A 20,549-nucleotide genomic window follows, 5' to 3' on the forward strand; every position below is an offset into this window, starting at 1 on the left:
CTTCTCCAAGGATCCGAACAGACCCTTAAATTCAAGTTTTACTTCTGCCCACCTTCTAGGTCTTGATCTAGAGCCCAGGAGCAGAGTTTTTTCCCCTAAATTTTTGTCACGCCCTCCCTTTGGTTACTAGATCTCTTTACCTGGGAAGCTAGCGGCATTTCCCTTGGACTATGGCAGATACTTCTAGATCTTAGGTATATATCTCATCAAAAACCTTTAAGGACAGAGACGGAGTCCTCTTTAACTCCCAGGGGCTAACATAATACCTAGAAAAATAGTAATGAAAGCATAAATCACCAACTTACCGAATGAAGGTCTCTTTGTGAGGGGGTATATCCTATCTTCTTCATTCCAAGTCCTGATGATGATAAGAGGAAAACAGAGAGTGGCCAAGGGTCTTGGAACTGGATCATAGGATGCAGAGAGAGATAGAACATCTAGTTCCACCTCCACATTTTACAGATGTGAGCACAGAGGCCCAGAAGATGAAAGCCACTTCCTGAGATCATACAGTTAGTGACAGAGGTGGGACCGGAAGCCAGATCAGCTGACTTCGGATAGGATAGGATAGGATAGGATAGGATAGGATAGGATAGGAGTTGTTGAGCAGAGGACCGACCTCACTGCTACTTAGCAGCAGCGTGGGGGCCTTTCGGCACCTACCACTACTCTCTGTTTAGTCCACCCTGTTCAAATCGCCTTTGTGTTGAAATGGAAATGGTTAATTGGATTCCTAGAGATTCCTTACCACTCATCCAGGGTCTCTCCTGTCTAGAACCAAAGCCCGACTGCTGGAAGGAGTAAAGAATATCCACAACACGGTGGAAAAAATCCAAAAAGTGAATTGTTGTTTCTTACAGTCACAGAATTTGCCATGGGATCCTTGGGAAGTCCGGGAGTGTCCCCTTTCCATGGTTATTGCTAATGAGTGAGAGAGAAAAATGTATATGTTCCGCTATCAGGTTAATGACACAATTGTATCAGATTCCTGACTCCTTTGGTCAATGTTAGAGGCTCCCGTCTGTTCTTCCTGGATGTAATTTTATTAGGCTTGAATAGTGTCGTGGACCAGGGATTTGAATGGCCCTAATTCTTTAAGACTATAAGAAATCCTCTAGAAATGGAATTCTGCTGGGATCCCACTGCTTTGTGATTATTTTCTATTGCTATCAATAGTATTAAGCACCAAGTTATTATCCATCCAACCTGAGAAAGGAATTAAATAACCACTACAGATGGAGTCCTATGGTAGCCCCTTTGTTTTTGTCCACCCACCAGACAGCCTGTGTGCACAGTTATGAAATATTTGACTTTGAACTTTCTATTAGTGAAGATAGATGCTTGATTGTGTTTAAAAATCTTATTGGGTTTTCACACATACTGTATAAAATACGTATCCTTTCTTTTGACAGGATTATGTTTAAAGTAGCCTTTTGATGAGAGACATTTATCTTTTCTAGATCTTTTCTCCCTGGTGACTTGCTGTAACTTTTTATAAATCAAAGGGCTTATTGATCTATAGATTTCATATTATACTGTGCTTGAATGGCTGTTGCCATATTCCTGGAGAAACTGGCTGCCATATAGTCAGGGTAAAACATATTGATTTTCATGGACTACAGTATTTGCAGAAAGAACATGTTGAATTTTAATTTCCTGAGAATGTCAACTCGCCTTGCCTGTCAAGAAATTAATCTGGGGCTGGTGTTTACTGATGTGATATCAGTCTCACATACTTGATCAGACATCGTGTCATCTTATTACATCGATATCTTTCCAAGGCATTGCCAGTTTTTATATTCAGAATCCCATCTCTCCTTCTGAAGGTGTGCGCTTAGCAGTAAGGAAGCAACCAGCAAATGCAAAAACCAGTACCTGGCCCACAATAGGCATTTCATTTTCAATATCATTTATTGAAATCTTACTAATACCTGGTGTGGTACGAAGTTATCCATCTATATTTATATCTATCTATCTATATCTCATTTAGTCCTCAAAATCAATCCCATGAGGTTGGTACTACCATTTCCCTTTCGAAGGTGAGAAACCGAGGCTCAGAGAGGTCGTGTAACTTGCCCATCGTCACACAGCCTGTAACCCATAAAAAGTGGTAGAGCCGTGGTTTGGACATAGTTTACCTGACTCTGGAGTCTACTTAGCTATACTACGTCTGGCCAACAGCCTGGAACTGGCTTCGAGGAATTTAAATCTACCCTGTCTCTGACAAACAGCAAAGACCCCCACCCCCGCCCCGCTCCACTTTCCCAACCAAAGGAGAAAGAGAGAATCACACCTGGCGGGAAGATCTGTGCACAAGCAGTGCTGGGAGCAGCTGTCTCTATCGATAAGCAAAGGTCCCCAAAGGAAGTTTCTGTCAAGGAAGTTGCATACTGGTATGGGAACCTGGATTTCATATGCACCCACCTCAACAGTTCCTACAGATTGACTGTCTCCAACAGGGAAACACCCAGGGGATACTTTAAAAGCAGTATATAGACCAAAGCCCTTATGCAGCAAGGAATGATTGTCCAGAAGAGGCAAATCCAGAGGGACAGAAAGTAGAGGAGTGGCTTCCCCGGGCTGGGGGAGGGGAGTGGACAATGGGGAGTGACGGTAATGTGTCTAGGGTTTCTTTTTTGGGGTGCTCAAAATGCTCTGGAACCAGACAGCGCTGATGGTTGGGCATCTGCAAGCACACACCAGAAACCACAAAATTGTACACGTTAAAGGGGATGAATTTTATGGTATGTGAATTATATCTCAGGTTTTTTTTTAAAAAAAAAAAACGGAAATGTAACATCTGCCTAGAGCACCCATGTCCTTGGGGGTTCACAGTGCTCTGGGATGCCATTTGTGGCCTATGACTTTTGGCCAAACAACAGTGGGTGTTTTTGAGATCAGCTTTGCCCGGGAGCTGGTCAGCATGGGCTCCTAGTTACCGATGGAGATTTTGAACTCCCCAATTACCAATTTGCTATGAAAGTCACAGAGCCAGTTGGGATCCCAGCCTCTCTTCAGGACACTCAGGTAAGGGCTGGGGTTTTTTTTTTCTTCCTTAGAAGAAATATGAATAAAGTGTAACCCCCCAAATAACTTGATTTATCTTGAAGTGCAGCAATTTGCTACATGTGTGTTTGTCAGAAAGCACTAATCAATTCCAGGTCAGAATCAGTTAAAGCACCCCACAAATTGATAGTGAGGTCTTAAAAAGGCTCGGCAGCTTTGGAACGTTAAATTTACTTGCTGTAAATTTGGAATAAGAACATAAAGAATCACTTTCCAGCAAGATGATGAAAATTCATCATGTTCATTATGTGTTTCTTCAGAAGCACACTACATTAATTTTCCAGCTCAACTAAGTGGAGGAAGTAAGGTTTCTTGTTACTAATACGTTGCTCTGATGTTTAGAGAGGCGGTCCAATTCCATTAATGAATCCAATCTGCTCGGACTTGGCGATAGTGTTTAATGTGTCCTAAAAACCCTAATGTTGGGAAGTGTCATACAAACCAATATCAGGTTTTTCCCCCTCCGTAAACCAAGGCCCAGGTGTTTGTAAAACTTAGTTTTGTTTTCCAAGGAGCCAGATGCTTACAGTCCGCTCTCGGGTACCCACATTAATGGAGGCGCACAGAGGCGTGGCCCTTCTGAAAATGGTCTCTATTTGCCTTTGGGGTATGTCTTGGTATTCACTTGACTCTGGAGGATGCATCAGAACGAAGGAAGGAGGAAAATGAAGGGGTTCCTCTGGTCAGCATCTCCTCAAAGCCCTCTTCGGGGACCTGTCCCACTCTAGACTGTGCTGGAGAACCGTAGCAATGCCTCTGAGCCCAAAGGGGCCTTCTGCCAGCTAGGTGAAATAGTGAAGTGTTTCCGTGCTGAAAAGCCCTCTTGCTCAGTTGCAGGCCAGCCTAGAGAAGTGGAAAGAAAGCTCAACTTTGTTAATAAGAACTTGAAAACAGGAGAACCCACCCCAGGACACCTGAGCCTCACTGGCCCATGGCTTCAGGCCCTGTAAAACACAGCTTTCCATCTCCTCTTGAGGGACCCCGGAAAGCTTTGCAAACCGACACCATGGTCTAGAATTGCTTCACACCGCCTGAAATGCAGCCTATGTTCTCGTGGATGGTACCAGCTGCCAAGTAGCTCTAAAAACACAGTCGGGAAGTTCAGCTCAGGAAGGGGAGGTTGCACCTAGGCTTCCTATGGTCCCAGCGCCTCCAGGCCCGCAATCCCCGGCTCGGGCCTCTGTCTACTTGGGCTTTCCTGACCAGGCTGCGTTCTAGAACACCTGTTCCACGAGCACTTTTTTTGGCCGGATGTCTGCTGTGGTTGCCCAGGCCTCTCTGTCCACCCTCTGCCCCCTGACCCTTTGGCGTCTGCCGGCCTCTGCAGGCCTCTTGAGCTCTCAGGGCTAGCCTCTGCTCACCTGCTTCCTTGCTGTCGGAGTTGAAAGCTTTAGCAGCCTGTTTGCCGAGATGTGGCACCTCTTCGTGTGACAGAGCTCTGTTACCATGGCAACGAGGCACCGTCTATATGATAGGCACCCCGTCTAAATCTCTCTGGTCATTTCTTGGTTGTCAGTGCTAATGGAAGGAAGCAGAAGCATGGGTAACCTGATGGAGTAGAGGATCCAAACTTCATCTGTGTTTGATGTTGGAATGGGCGCGCACCGTCCCTCGGGCAGCCGTGGATGAACAGAGACTGCCATGAAGTCTGGTCAGGACTTCCGTTGTATAGTAAGGTGCCAGGGGAGGAACGAGAAGAGGAAGTGGGGCAAAGGAGAAGAATAAGAGGGAGAGAGAGAGAGAGGATAGCGAGGGGCAGCTGGAATAGGACCTGTAAAGAGACATACTGAGACGCTCAGCGTTTCTGTGAATTAAAAAAGGGGAGCGCTGAGCTCTTCCAAGGGTAGCTGGCCTGCTCTGCTGGGCTCTCCTTTTCCTTCTGTTCACGAAATGGCACCTCAGATTTGCATTTCTATCACCATTTCAAGCTTGATTACTCTAACAAGTGCTCCTCAGATAGCCACCTTTTTATTATACTTTCCATAGAGATGAAATTTAGCAAGTGGTAGTAATTACGGTGAAGGTCCCAGCCTCTAGCAGAGAATGTGAGCTCACGGAGCAACTGATTAGCCGTGGTGTGGCATTGGTGTCGGGCCAGGGGCTTCGGGCTAATACTCCGTCTCCCACAGAGAAGATGGAAGGGAATATCTGGGGTCGTCCATAAGTAGGATCCCTCTGGTAGCATTTAGGGCTGTCTCTTCTCAGAGCAATTGCTATTTTGGGAATGGGCTCACTGATGAATCACTGGTTTGCATGATTCACGGAGGTCTTTGCAAATGACAGTGCTTCTGACCCAAAAGGAATTATGGATTTCTGTTCTCGGAAGTACCGGGAAGATTAAAGCCCCCCAGGAACCCTAAATAAGCTGGTGAGGGCACAGGAGAGGCTGAATTTCACACCAGGCAGGAAATGCCTTTCCGGCGAGAGTCATCCCTGAATCTCTTTTGGGCTCTCGGAACCGTTAGTACAGGTGCTTGGCACAGAGCGTGTGCTCACCGTACTCAGGGATGGAAGCTAAACAGGTAAGGGGAGCTTTGTGTTACTGGATTTTCCTGGCCTCGCCCAGTTCCCTCACTTCCTCCTTGCCTCTTCTGCACCTTCCCGGGGCATGTCTTGTCCGAGGGTTTCAGAAGAGGAGTCTACTTCAGCGTATCACTGCGGCCAAAGATCTGGAGATCCCCTTGCAACAGAAGAAGTCAGCGAGTAAAGATAGTGGTGCAAGTCATTTTCTCAGTTTGTTGAAAAAGTGCTTTATTGGTCTCCTGTCAGCCTGGCCTTAAAGTCATTTCATGGAGTCCCCCGTTGCCTCATTCTGAGCCGTGACACCTGGCCCAGCTCTAGCCTCTGTGATCCTGGCAGTGTAGCCAGCCAGCTGTGACAGTCGCCATCTGGCCTGGCCTTTTGCTCTCCCTGCATCAGGACCGACTAATGTGGCAGGGAAACATTCCCATTACATTTTTGTGGACGAGGCAGGCCAGTGGGTTTACTTTTGAAGGGAAGGAAATGAGACCGAGAGAGATTTCCTTCTAGCCGATATTGCTAGAGAACTTTCTGTCAGTAAGGCAGTTGAAAAGAATAGGGAGCTACCTTTATACATGCCAAGGATCGATTCAGAGAGAAAAATAATAAAAAGATATGGAATTAAAAAGGAACAAAATGTAAGGCTGTAATCGGGGGAGGAAATACAATATCTTTCATACCAAGAACATCATTTCTGCAATAATTTTCAATAAGTCAGTGGGAGCATTGTAATTCCACAGGGCTTGAGATATGAGAAAAATAAATATTTGGAATAAGCCATTATGGAGAAAGGTCCCTGATGAGTTGCTATTCATTATGGCTGTACTATAACGCTACTAAAACAGAAATCGTTTGGAGGCTTTTTGGGAAGTTTTCACCTAGGTACTCGAGTTTGTTGTTTTCTTTCCCTCTGGGGTGCCAATGGCCCAAGTAGACTGTGAGGGGTTTGATTGAGGTGGTCATGCTACCCATTGATCTCCTTCTAGGCCATTAGCAGGAGAACATGCTTCTTTTCGAGGCTAAGGACTACATTTCTGGAGGATGGCTGTCACTGAGACTGCATTTCCAGTGTTGTCAAAGCAAGTTGGTAGGTAATTATATGTTCCCATAGAGATTGCTTTCAGAGCTGGGTAATTATTGTGAAACTGACTAGCTGGAACTCACAATTAGCTCAGGTCCAGGCTTCCCAGGCCACCAGCAACTACCTGTCTTTCAGGCAGGGTAATCTTGGACACAAATTGTCTCTCTTAAATGTTCTAAGACACAAAGGCATTTAAATTGAGGTATGGCTGAACTCTCTTCTAGAAAAGCAGAATCTGTTATTAAAACAAAGTACAAACGCAAATATTAGACCATTAAAAAAAAGCCTCCTTGGGGAGGGACAAGTAAGAAGAGGGACGCTCTGAGATAGTTGGGCAGTTTCAAAGTCTGATATAATTAAAACTATTTCTTAAGGCTAAAGAGAAATGAACTTTGCTATTGAATAGTCAGGAAGCTATAAACTGCTTTCCTGGTCTCCAAGTAGCATTCTCTTCTTTTCTTTCCCACTTTCGTAACCCAGAAAAATGTAGTTCCTTTCCATAGCTTATAAGATCAAACCTCAACTCCATGGCATGGCGTCTAGGTGCCTTCCCAGCCTGGCCCCAGCCTGCTTCCAGCCTCCTCTTTCATATGGTCCCCGTAACCATCCCATTTTGTCTATGCACATGACATTTATGGAAAGGTGCCAGGCACAAGCCACATTACTTCACTTTGGTGGGGGCTTTCTTAGTTCACCATGCATCCTACCTGGGCCCCATTAAACAAAATTATGAGGTGCTAAGTGCTTGGGCTGGGGCTGCAGCAACAGCCTAGGGATAAAGAGGGGGCTAGGATGGCGTAGGAGAGGGAGGAAGATGAACCAATGAAGGAATTTGAAGAAACCCCAGCGAAGAACAAAAATGATGGATGTGCTCCGCCTCCTGTTTTTGATTTTCAGCGATTTTCCAAATTCCTATGAACTCCCATAAAATCATGCAAGATGAAATTGGCTAAGCAAGCCATGATGTATTAACCCCATGGAACATCGCTTAGCTAGATGGAAATGTGTCTGTGAAATAGTGTGATTAGTAATTGCTGACATTGATTACTTATTATATGCCAGGTACTGTTCTAAGCATTTCATATATACACGTATTCTTTATTGCGTAACCCTCAGAACAACCTTCTGAGGCGAGGTGCTACCATTATCCTGATTTTACAGGTAGAGAATCCAAAGTACAGAAAGATTAAGTGACTGGCTCAGGGTCACACATCTAGTGAGCGGCAGAGCCAGGATTTGAAAGACTGGATTCTGGCTCCAGAGTTCATGCTATCAACTGCTACACTGCCGTTGTCTCGGGACGTGAGGAAGAACATCAGAAAGTCTGTGAACCCAGCTCCGCATCGATAAAGACAATTTGCAGTGATACAACTGAAAGGATTTAACATTGAATTCATTCTTCCGTAAAGAAGCATAAATTCCTAAGAGAAAGGAAGGAGTGAAAATAGTTTAGTGTCACGAAGGTCAAGGGAAAGCAATTTAGGAAGGAGGATAGCAACAGTGTCAAATGTCAACTGAGTCAGTAATTAACTTAATAACTTGAAGCAAGTCGTTCAGCCTCCTTTGTAATTGTTTCCTCGTCACTAAAATTTGCTACTGCCTTACAGCTATCTTTTGAAGATTAATGAGATAATGTTAATAAAGTCCTTGTGGTTTCCTTCGATAATAAAGACTTTTTTCAAAATACCACGCACAGTTGCAGACCATTTCCTAAGGGGTAAACCGAAAGGCAGAATATATGTGAGTTTTCCAAGTCTTGCACAGTCGGCTAAGATGCTTTATATCTTTCAATTCTGGTTGAGTGGCAACATAACCTGAAATGCCTGGGTATTTAGAGGGAGAAAAAAAAGCAAGGAGGCTGCTCGTTTGGTGCCACGTAGACAAACCAATTGATGGATTGACTAACGTTTTCCTTTTTCAGCATCCATGTGGCGCCGCGTGACCCATCCGCGATGGCCAGTCAGCGCCCTTTGATTTCTCTTTCATTCGTTCACGCGTACCTATTCATTTAGCAAACGTACACGGAGACTCTCCTGTGTCCCCATAGCCTCTGTAGGTGTTGGCGTCAAGATGAATGAGACACGTAGGCTAGCCTCAGAGCGCTCAGGCCGGGGAGGTGAGTTTGCCAGCACAGGCTGTGCTTACATCCAGTGCATACAATTCAGCGTGGGCCGTACACAGAATGTACTGTGGGAACGCCCAGGACAGAGACCAAGCGAGGAGGGCTGTTGGTTCCTTGTCATCGAATTGGAAGTTGGTGTCATCGTTCTCTCTTTCCAGAACAAAATACGGACAGATTGAAAAGCAGAGACGACAACGGAAATTTCTTTTTTCTTTTTTTTTTAAAGACAGAAGAGTTTCTTTTTTTTTTTTAAGATTTTTTATTTATTTATTCGACAGAGATAGAGACAGCCAGTGAGAGAGGGAACACAAGCAGGGGGAGTGGGAGAGGAAGAAGCAGGCTCATAGCAGAGGAGCCTGATGTGGGGCTCGATCCCATAACGCGGGGATCATGCCCTGAGCCGAAGGCAGACGCTTAACCGCTGTGCCACCCAGGCGCCCCGACAACGGAAATTTCTTAACCCTAGCAACTACACGCACAGCACAGACTTCTAGGCTCTAAGGCCCTGTGGTGTCGCAGGCAACACTTGCCACACGAGGGGTTCCCAGCCCATGTCACATTTAGAGCTAGCGGTCGTCCTGTTCCCTCTGATCATGAATCGAAGTCCAGCGCCTTTGTCACATTGTTATTATAACTCTTCAGAGCCCCACCTGCTATTTTTTGAATCATCCCCGGGCCCTATTTTGTTATTATATTCAAACCAAGCTCTCAGAGGCAGCCGAGCTGCCCCACATCAAGAAGACAACTTAGTATTTCCAGGCGACTGTGTCTCTCATGCCTTTGGCTGCTATATTTAACCAAGTTTGAAGTGACCTTTTACAATTTTACCAAGTGAGAGATCATGAGAATGCTGTCATAGGTTTTATGTTCATCTCGCCCTGGCCAAAAAGGACTTGATGATTATCTTAAACTCTCTGTCGTTTATATTATCTAAAAATCACACTGCTGTTTCAATTAATGTCCATCGCTCCGGGTCCATTACTCATTTTGTTTTCAAAATACGTATCTGCAGTGGCAAATGTGATTTGTGCGCATCTGTGCCGGTGGCTGTGTGTAATTTATAGCTCAACAATAAGCAGCCGCGGGGGCGGCGGCTGAGTGGCTAGGACCCATTCGCTCCTTCTTCACGACGGCGTCTTTCATAAAGAAAGGGTACCAGGTAGTTCAGATAGCTCGAGTGATCGTTCCGGGCTAATGCTCTCATGCTCCAGCTCATTGCGGACGCTCAGCAGACCCTCCTGCTTCGGACCCCCTTGAGTTTGGGGTGCGGGGTAGGGGAGAAATCATAAGTCTGCCGCAGTTAATACCTGTCACCCCAAGATGGTGGCCTTCGGGAGTGTGCAGACCTTTTCAAAGGAAGGTTTTTGAGAGAGTTTAACAGATAGTCCACTGTGTTCTTCACAAAACAAGCTTTTTATTGCAAATGGACTTTATAACTAGCTCTTACACAAGATAGTTCTGAAGTCCTTCTCTCAGCAGGAGAGAAAGTGCTGGAAAGTGCTATGATGAATGAACAAAAACCTGGGACTCATGGGACCTGGATTTCAGCTCTTGTTCTCTCAGTTTCCTCATCTGTGAAATGACAAGCTTTGATAATCAGCGTGTCTAGATCTAAATCTGAATCCGACATGCCTGGGGAGCTTGTTAAAACGTAGATTCTTGGGGCCAGTGCCTAGAAACTCTGAATTTATAGGTCTGTGGTAGGGCCTAGGCATTTCCATGTTTAACAGGCATCCCAGGGGATCTTGATATCAGAGGTTTGCAGACCAGCAATGTCTAGAAGTCACTGAAATACACTATTTCTAAGCTCCCTTTCAGGTTTAAACATGTGTAATTCTAATATCAAAGATTTGTAATCTAGGCAGTAGATGAAAATAAGCAGAATCAATAAGAGGAAGCTTATATTCGTATTTTCACGCCAGGCTTTATGTTCTGAACTCAGACTTCTGGGCGTCAGGCCCAGCTGGAAGATGCTGGCAAGGTTGTGGGTCCAGCGAGTGGAGTCAGGGCTCAGAATCCTACCCTGGAAAGGGAAAGTGAGCACTGTGAGGTCACCATCTGGGGGCAAGAATTTGCGTCCAAAGGTCTGGGGCAGGCAGTGAGGCATAGACAGGAGCAGAAGGCTACCTTACAGGAATTGGCTAAGATTTGCAATGCAAGTAAGAAGCGGCGAAGGAGGGGCAGAGACCAACAGAGAAGTAGATAAAGGTGAGTTGAGACCAGGAGAATAAAAATAAGACCTTGGAATGAACTGATGGTCCATGCATTAGTAAAGAAAGACGGTGACTGTCTGGTTTCTGCACCAATTTTTGAGGACATGCACTGCTGTAAGAGGAGGAGAGCAGGTGCACAGGCTGCGATTGGAACAGAAATGTCTCAGGTCAGAAGGTATTAGAGATGCACCTGGCCCGGTGTTCTTCTGACCATTGGAGCGTCGGCGCAAGAGCTGCGGGGAATGGTTCTAACTGGAAAGGGATAATAGCCAGACGGTGTGAACAGAAGGTGGGGGACGATCTGAAGGAGCCCAGGCCACCCAGCTCAGATGACCCAGAGGGATCTGATAACGTGTAGTAGTGAACGACAGTCAGGCGGCTTCTGGAATCCGTAGCTGAACATAAAGGTTGATAATCTTCCACACGGAGCAATGACCTGTATGGGTACGTTTTGCTGCTTCTGTTGAAAGCCTAGAAGAATATGGGCATCCCGTCTTCAGTGCTAGCAGTAGGGACACTCTGTGGACCTCCGTGTAGCGGGAGTGGGCCAAATGGTGCCGGAGAAGGGGTCTGTGAAGGGCTGAGGCTTGAGAAATGCTTTATGCCATCCCCGGGAAGGCCAGGAGGGGGAGCCAGTCATTTGGTTGATGCCCTATAATCTTCGTCATGAGCTTGCTTGAGACAGTGTTTTGATCAGAAATAGCAATGAATTCAGTTTATAATATCTCCTCAAGTTTTCTGCCGTATATATTATTAGAAAGATATATTTAGAGTAAACTATAAAAATAACTCCATAATTACAACCCTGGAAGTTGAATGTATCATGGACTGAAAGGGCTTCTTTGATTTGACAGAAAAGATGCATTTGACCATTGTTCACTGGGCTCACTTGTTGATATTTGCCACGCACACCACATTTTTTCCCTTCTGGGAGGCTTTTTACGTTCCATTAATTCTGTGGTCTTATCCTTTCCACAGATAACCTTTAAAAATAGTTCTGGGTGTGCGTCTCTCTTGAAGCCCATAAGCCAACACCCCTTTTAATTTTTTTTTGTTTTGAAATAAATATATACTAAACGTCGTAGTTATCAGCTCTCATGAACTAATGTCTACAATTTTCAGAATGTTTAGAGGTGGCTGCTTAATAGCTGACTTCTCTGTTGCCGAGGTATCTCTTTTTCAAAGCAGGGTTCCCAATTTTGCCAAAATCACTCACATAGTTAGTCGTTTATGTCCGCTCCCATAATTTTCCTGTCAATATACAAATTCTTTTGCTTTGTCGGGGAAAGACTGTATAGTCACTGACCCCTGCACAATAACAATTTTTACAGTCTTCTATGCAGAAATGGATTTCTTTTTGACAATTAAGAGCTGGGCAGGCTAGACAAAGTGCATTCTCTTGAGCTCCAATGCTAGCAAGATGGTCAGTCTTATCTGGCTGTTTATACCAAGCTTCCCATGTCTGGAAATGTGTAGTTGGGGCCTGGAAGCTACTGCGTGGGGCCTCCCCCAAGAACCTGAAAATATTGGAAATGAAATTGCTCCGGAAGAGTGAGGCTAGAAAATCAACAAGTCATGACTGAGTACAGAACTACACAAATTCCTGTGACAAAAGAACCACGTAGTCACATATTTCTTTGTAGAATTTTGTAAAGCATAAATGTAGGAAAAGGACAGGAAGCATGTTGCCGAAGGTTGACTATTATTGGTAATAACTGGCGGGAATATGGGCGATTATTATTGTACTTCTTTGAACTTTATGTTTTAAATTTCAAAAAGAGAGAGAGCAGGACTGAGACAGAGACAGACAGACTGAGGGCCTCCTAGGGAAAAAAGACCAGACAGTAGCCTGATTGACAGCGTAACATACTTGAAGAAAGAATGTGTCAATCAGGGAGTGGGGGCAGGGGTGGTGCGGTTGGTCATGAAAGGGGATGAAAAGGAGACAGTCACAAAGATTGTAGCCCTGAGCACCCCCCCCTCCCCCGCCCAGGGAGAGAGACTGACTTGTACAGCTCTGCACCAGGCACAGACGCAGCGTAGCAAAGCAGTTAGTGAGTGGGTTCCCATACTCGGACTGAGTCGGGTTCCTGTCTCTTGCCTGCCACTCCCCAGCTTGATGACCTTGGGCAAGAGGCCACACCTTTTAAAACCTCAGTCGCTGTCTGTAACACGGAGATTTCCATAATGGTGCTTACCCATAGGGCCTTTGTGAGAATACAAGGAGATAATTTCTGTATCTAGCACAGTGCCTGGCACATCGGAGCCCCTCCTTAAGTGTTAGCTGTTGTTTTACTATGGTATTGTAGCCTCCTATGTATAGAGACATATTTTAACAGGATGCCACTATTCAACATTCAAATCTTATAACTTGAATCAACATCGATTCCATGTTTATTGAGCAAGTTGTGGATTATAATTTGGCTTCCCGTGTTGTCTACCAGTAGGGAGATCATGTGAGGATCTGTGCCTTCGTGAATTATGTTTGTCATTATAAAGTGGTACCCTGGCGTTCAGCTTTGATTCAGCAGTCTTTGGAGGGTTTGAAAGTATGGATTCAATCAATCTGGGACATTGTCAAAATTGGGTTTGGATTCCCCAAACCCTGGGCATTTTTTTTTAATTTTGGAGATTGTGCCCTCTGTGATCTCAGTTGAAGTGAATCCACCCCTGAGCAAAATATATACTTGACTTCAAACCTCATGAGGTTTCCTTGAAGCCAGTCTTCCAGCATCTTCCAGCCAACTTAGCTCCCTTGTTTCTATCAGAAATTCGACAGAATAAAAATAAAAATTTCATGCTCTCTTTTGATGTTGTTTGAAATATCGGTAATGGTGAATATGCCATTTCAAACTACCCTCCCCTCTCCGTCTCCAAGGAAAACACGCTAGGCACCCATGCTGGGCATTGGAGAGAGGAGCTGAAGAGCTCAGGCTTTGGAACCAGATAGACCTCGCTTTGAATTCTAACTGTGTGGCTGCGGGCAAGTTACTTCTGCTTTCTGAGCCTCAGTTTTCTCATCTATAAAATGGGAAGAAGAGTACCCTATGTCATAAGGTGGTTGCGGGGGTTAAGTGAAGTAATAAATGTAAGGGGCGTAGAATAGTGCCGGGTCCAAATGACTGTGCCGTGCGTCCTGATATTAGTTGCTGCCGAGTCATTATAGAACCGGTCTGCTGCCATCGTGTTAGCCGACGGTACTCCACCTGGGTTGTCAGTATCCGCGCTAGCTCCAGGGAGGCCGTGGCCTTCTTAAACTTTATTGAAAGAAAAGGGGGCCCACAGCATTTGTGGGGGGATGGGCGATGATGATAAGATCAGCCAACCTGGGCCAATGATAGAGACACGGTTCCAGCTAGATCCGGACCAATCTCGGTGAATGTGTTCACTGGGTCGCTTGTCAGCAGCGGACCTTTCTTGGTGTAGGTATGCACTGGCAGGACCCACCAGCACCTCTCTTTACGATCAATAACATTAACATTCTCATCTGGCCCGCCTCATTTTGTGGAAACAAGTTGGCAAGCTCAGGTGTGAGCCAACCCCCGTGGCCCCTTCGGCTAAAAACAACATACGGTATACCCTTGGGCTTTGACTCCAGTGAGCATTGAGAAATGGCAGACAAACTCTTCTGTCGTTTTTTTTTTTTCTTTTGACGGCAACGTTCACTGAGCTCCGTTGGTGTTCTCTGAGAGGCACATGGAAAGGAAACTGAAAACTGAACACAGGAAGAGGAGGAGGACACAGGGAAAAGAGGCGTGTTAGAATTGGTCAGCATATGAGTATTCGTAGCTTGGGGTAAAGAAGTTCTGAAAAGCTTAAACACCTAGCATGGGAGTGGGGCAGGCTAATTATGAGCTGATCACAGGGGATGACTGGAACACCGTTTGTATCAATATTCCAATGAACCATCGACATCATGGTGTGCCAGGACCAGACGACATCCATAGGCCCCTCCATACTCCCTGCCCAAAGAATTTAGAGCCGAAAGAAGAATAGAAAAGCATCCACTTCTCTAATTTGGGTCCAGTCATTCTGGGCCAGCGGCATTACCCTTAATGACTTCCAACCATGGACAGATTTTTTTTTAATGATTTTTTATTATATTATGTTAGTCACCATACAGTACATCCCCAGTTTCCGATGTAAGGCTCGATGATTCATTAGTTGTGTATAACACCCAGTGCACCATGCAGTACGTGCCCTCCTTACTACCCATCACCGGTCTATCCCATTCCCCCACCCCCCTCCCCTCTGAGGCCCTCAGTTTGTTTCTCATAGTCCATAGTCTCTCATGTTTCATTCCCCCTTCTGATTACCCCCCCTTTCTTTATCCCTTTCTTCCCCTACTGATCATCCTAGTTCTTATGTTCCATAGATGAGAGAAATTATATGATAGTTGTCTTTCTCTGCTTGACTTATTTCACTTAGCATTATCTCCTCCAGTGCCGTCCATGTTGTAGCAAATGTTGAGAACTCGTTCTTTCTGATAGCTGAGTAATATTCCATCGTATATATGGACCACAACTTCTTAATCCAGTCATCTGTTGAAGGGCATCTCAGCTCCTTCCACGCTTTGGCTATTGTGGACAATGCTGCTATGAACATTGGGGTGCATATGGCCCTTCTCTTCACTACATCTGTATCTTTGGGGTAAACACCCAGTAGTGCAATGGCTGGGTCATAGGGTAGCTCAATTTTTAACTTTTTAAGGGACCTCCACACTGTTTTCCAGAGTGGCTGTACCAACTTGCATTCCCACCAACAATGTACGAGGGATCCCCTTTCTCCACATCCTCTCCAACAATTGTTGTTTCTTGCCTTGTCTATTTTTGCCATTCTAACTGGCGTAAGGTGGTATCTCAGTGTGGTTTTGATTTGAATTTCCCTGATGGCTAATGATTTTGAACATTTTTTCATGTGTCTGTTAGCCATTTGTATGTCTTCATTGGAAAAGTGTCTGTTCATATCTTCTGCCCATTTTTTGATTTGTTTACTTGTTTCTCGTGTATTGAGTTTGAGAAGTTCTTTGTAGATCTTGGATACCAGTCCTTTATCTGTAGTGTCATTTGCAAATATATTCTCCCATTCCGTGGGCAGCCTCTTAGTTTTTCTGACTGTTTCCTTGGCTGTGCAGAAACTTTTAATCTTGATGAAGTCCCATAAATTCATTTTATCTTTTGTTTCTCTTGCCTTTGGGGATGTATCATGAAAAAGGTTGCTTTGGCCGATGTCGTAGAGGTTGCTGCCTATGTTCTCCTCTAGAATTTTGATGGGTTCCTGTCTCACATCGAGGTCTTTCATCCATTTGGAGTTTATTTTTGTGTACGGTGTGAGATAGTGGTCAAGTTTCATTCTTTTGCATGTAGCTGTCCAATTTTCCCAGCACCATTTATTGAAGAGACTGTCTTTTTCCTATCGGATATTTTTTCCTGCTTTATCAAATATTAGTTGCCCAAAGAGCCGAGGGTCCATTTCTGGGCTCTCTATTCTGTTCCATTGGTCTATGTGTCTGTTTTTGTGCCAGTACCATGCTGTCTTTGTGATCACAGCTTTGTAGTACAGCTCGAAATCCGGCATTGTGATGCCCCCAGCTTTGTTTTTCCTTTTCAACAGTTCCTTGGAGATTCGGGGCCTTTTCTGTTTCCATACAAATTTAAGGATTATTTGTTCCAGTTCCTTGAAAAATGTCCTCAGTATTTTGATCGGGATAGCATTGAAAGTGTAGATTGCTCTGGGTAGCATGGACATTTTAACTATGTTAATTCTTCCGATCCATGAGCATGGAATATCTTTCCATCTTTTTATGTCTTCCTCAATGTCTTTCAAGAGTGATTTATAGTTTCTAGAATATAGGTCCTTTACGTCTCTGGTTAAGTTAATTCCAAGGTAACGTATGGTTTTTGGTGCTATTGTAAATGGGATGGATTCCCTAATTTCTCTTTCTTCGGTCTCGTTATTCGTGTATAGAAATGCAACTGATTTCTGAGCATTGATTTTGTATCCCGCCACGTTACTGAATTGCTCTATAACTTCTAATAGTTTGGGAGTGGCTTCTTTTGGGTTTTCTATATAGAGTATCATGTCATCTGCCAAGAGAGACATTTTGACTTCTTCTTTGCCGATTTGAATACCTTTGATCCCTTTTTGTCGTCTGATTGCTGTTGCAAGGACTTCTAGTACTATGTTGAATAATAGTGGCGAGAGTGGGCATCCTTGTCGAGTTCCTGATCTTAAGGGAAAGGCTTCCAGCTTTTCCCCATTGAGAATAATATTTGCAGTAGGCTTTTCATAGATGGCTTTTATGAGATTGAGAAATGTACCTTCTATTCCTACACTCTGAAGGGTTTTAATCAGGAAAGGATGCTGTATTTTGTCAAATGCTTTTTCGGCATCGATTGAGAGGATCATATGGTTCCTGAGTCTTTTCTTGTTGATATGATGTATCACGCTGATTGATTTGCGAATATTGAACCACGCTTGCATCCCAGGTATGAATCCCACTTGATCGTGATGGATAATCCTTTTAATGTACTGTTGGATTCTATTAGCAAGTATCTTGTTGAGGATTTTGGCGTCCATATTCATTAGGGAAATCGGTTTGTAATTCTCCTTTTTGAGGGGGTCTTTGCCTGGTTTGGGGATCAAGGTAATATTGGCCTCATAGAATGAGTTTGGTAGCTTTCCTTCTGTTTCTATTTTTTGAAATAGCTTTAGGAGAATAGGTATTATTTCTTCTTTGAATGTTTGGTAGAATTCCCCAGGAAAACCGTCCGGGCCTGAAGTTTTGTTATTTGGAAGGTTGTTTATCACTGACTCAATTTCTTCATAATTAATTGGCCTGTTTAAGAAATCAATTTCTTCCTGTTTCAATCTTGGTAGTTTATAGGTTTCCAGGAAGGCCTCCATCTCTTCCAGATTGCTTAGTTTATTGGCATATAGCTGTTGATAAAAATTTCTAATAATCCTTCCAATTTCAATAGTGTTCGTCATGACCTCTCCTTTTTCATTCATAATTTTAATAATCTGGGTCCTTTCTCTTTTCTTTTGGATAAGTCTTGCCAGTGGTCTGTCAATTTTATTGATTCTCTCCAAGAACCAGCTTCTAGTCCTGTTGATCTGCTCTACTGTACTTCTGGTTTCTGCTTGATTGATTTCAGCTCTAATTTTGGTCAACTGCTTCCTCGTGCATGGATGAGGCCTGTCCCTCTGTTGCTGTTCCAGCTTCTTGAGGTGAGAATATAAAAACTGCATTTTAGATTTTTCTATTCTTTTGAGTGAGGCTTGGATGGCTATGTATTTCCCCCTTAGGACTGCCTTTGCAGTATCCCATAGGTTTTGGACTGTTGTATTTTCATTCTCATTGGTCTCCATAAATTGTTTAATTTGATTTTTGATTTCCTGGTTTATCGAGTCATTCCTGAGCAGGATGGTTCTTAGTCTCCAAGTGTTTGAGTTTCTTCCAAATTTTTCCTTGTGGTTGAGTTCCAATTTCAGAGCGTTGTGGTCTGAGAATATGCAGGGGATAATTTCAGTCTTTTGGTATCGGTTGAGACCTGTTTTGTGTCCCAGAACATGGTCTATTCTTGAGAATGTTCCATGGGCATTAGAATAGAATGAGTATTCTTTGGTTCTGGGGTGTAGTGTTCTATATATATTTATGAGGTCCAACTCGTCGAGTATGGCATTCAAAGCCTTTGATTCTTTGCTTAGTTTTTGCCAGGGTGTTCTGTCTATTTCTGATAGTGGAGTGTTGAGGTCCCCTACTATTAATGTATTTTTATTTATATGTCTCTTTATTCTGGTTAAGAGTTGGCTTGTGTATCTTGCTGCTCCCCTGTTGGGGGCAGATATATTTATAATTGTCATATCCACTTGTTGAATACTTCCTTTAAGAATAATATAGTGCCCTTCTGCGTCTATAACTATAGTCTGTAGTTTAAAATCCAATTTATCTGATATGAGAATTGCTACCCCAGCTTTCTTTTGAGGTCCATTTGCATGAAAGATGGTACTCCATCCCCTTACTCTCAGTCTGAATGCATCTTTGGGTTCGAAATGAGTCTCTTGTAGACAGCAAAAGGATGGGTCATTTCTTTTTATCCAATCTGCAACCCTGTGGTGTTTTAGGGGAGCATTTAAGCCATTAACATTAAGACTGAGTACTGAGAGATATGATTTTAATGATGCCATGTTGCCAGTAAAGTCTTTGTATTGGCTGTGACTTTCTGTTCTGTATCACTCTTGGGGCCTTTTTACTTTTATAGAACCCCCCGTAATATCTCCCGTAGGGCTGGTTTCATTGTTATGAAATTGGTTAGTGACTGGCGATTCTGAAATGTCTTTATTTCTCCATCAATTCTGAATGACAGCCTTGCTGGATAAAGGATCCTTGGCTGCATGTTTTTCTCTGAAAGAGCTTTAAATATGCTCCCCCAACCCTTTCTCTCATTCCAGGTCTGTGTAGACAGGTCTGACGTAATTCTGATGCCTTTGCCTTGGTACGTGAGAAATTTCTTTGCCCTGGCTGCTTTCAATACTGTATCCTTGGATCTAATATTTGCGAATTGCACTATGACGTGACGTGGCGTAGGTTTGTTGTGGTTGAGCTTGGGAGGGGTCCTCTCTGCCTCTTGGACACGAATGTTTGTTTCCCTTGCTAGATTAGGGAAGTTTTCAGCTACAATTTGTTCAAATATCTCTTCTAGACCTGTTTTTCTCCACCCCCTCGGGGATGCCGATGATTCTAACATTGGATCATTTCATTGAGTCAGTAATCTCCTGTAACCTACATTCGTGGGCTTGGATTTTTTTAAGAGCAGCTTCTATTTTGGTTTTTTCCTCTATTAACCCATCCTCCAATTCACTAACCCGTTCCTCTGCTTCTGTGACCCTGGCCATCAGAGCCTCTAGTTTTGCCTGCATTTGGCTCATAGAATTTTTAATTTCTGTCAGATTCGCTCTCATTTCTGTCCTTAGGGATTCTATATTCTCAGTAACCTTTTCGTTAATAGTTTTTTCAATTCTACTCATCATTTTGACCATCGTTACTCTGAATTCCATTTCTGATACTTTGGTTACATCCATATCCATTATTTCTGTGGCAGAGGCCACAGACTCACTGTCTTTTCTTTGCTGGCGGGGGGGGGGGGGCTTCTCCTTCTTGTCATTCTGATGAGGAGAGGTTGCGGGGTTGTCCAGAGCCCAAATTATTGACTGGGTCCCAGGCCGTGCCCCTTGTTTTATAGGGATCTTAGGGATGTGGGCTTCTTCTTTAAAGATTCTATTTATTTATTTATGTGGCAGCCAACCAGCGAGAGAGAGGGAACAGAAGCAGGGGAGTGGGAGAGGAAGAAGCAGGCTCCCAGCGGAGGAGCCCGATGAGGGACTCCTTTCAGGAACGCCGGGATCACGCCCTAAGCCGGAGACAGGAGCTCAATGACTGCGCCACCCAGGCGCCCGGGTTGTGGGCTTCTTGATTTTTCAGCCTGCCTTCTGGGGGAGGGGCCTGCCGCGCCGATACTCAGGCAACCCTGTTTGGTTAGAGTCT

General features: G+C 44.2%; 1 protein-coding gene across 3 annotated transcripts in view; it reads left to right on the forward strand.

The window, feature by feature from the left end:
* Nucleotides 1-20,549, forward strand: part of GPC3 (glypican 3) — a 405,964-nt gene that overhangs the window by 177,567 nt on the left and 207,848 nt on the right. The window contains exon 1 of one of the 3 annotated variants that reach the window (XM_087860009.1): nucleotides 10,923-10,997. The exons of 1 other annotated variant lie outside the window; for it this stretch is intronic. In XM_087860009.1, the coding sequence (XP_087716135.1) occupies nucleotides 10,943-10,997 (55 nt within the window). In that variant the 5' untranslated portion in view covers nucleotides 10,923-10,942. Of the gene's footprint in view, nucleotides 1-10,922; nucleotides 10,998-11,026; nucleotides 11,447-20,549 lie in introns of those variants that run through there. One more of the 3 variants, XM_087860010.1, reaches the window with a different exon arrangement.

The sequence above is a fragment of the Ursus americanus genome, chromosome X (assembly GCF_024610735.1).
Source record: "Ursus americanus isolate L20-20 chromosome X, mUrsAme1.1.p, whole genome shotgun sequence".
Taxonomy (NCBI): Eukaryota; Metazoa; Chordata; class Mammalia; order Carnivora; family Ursidae; genus Ursus; species Ursus americanus.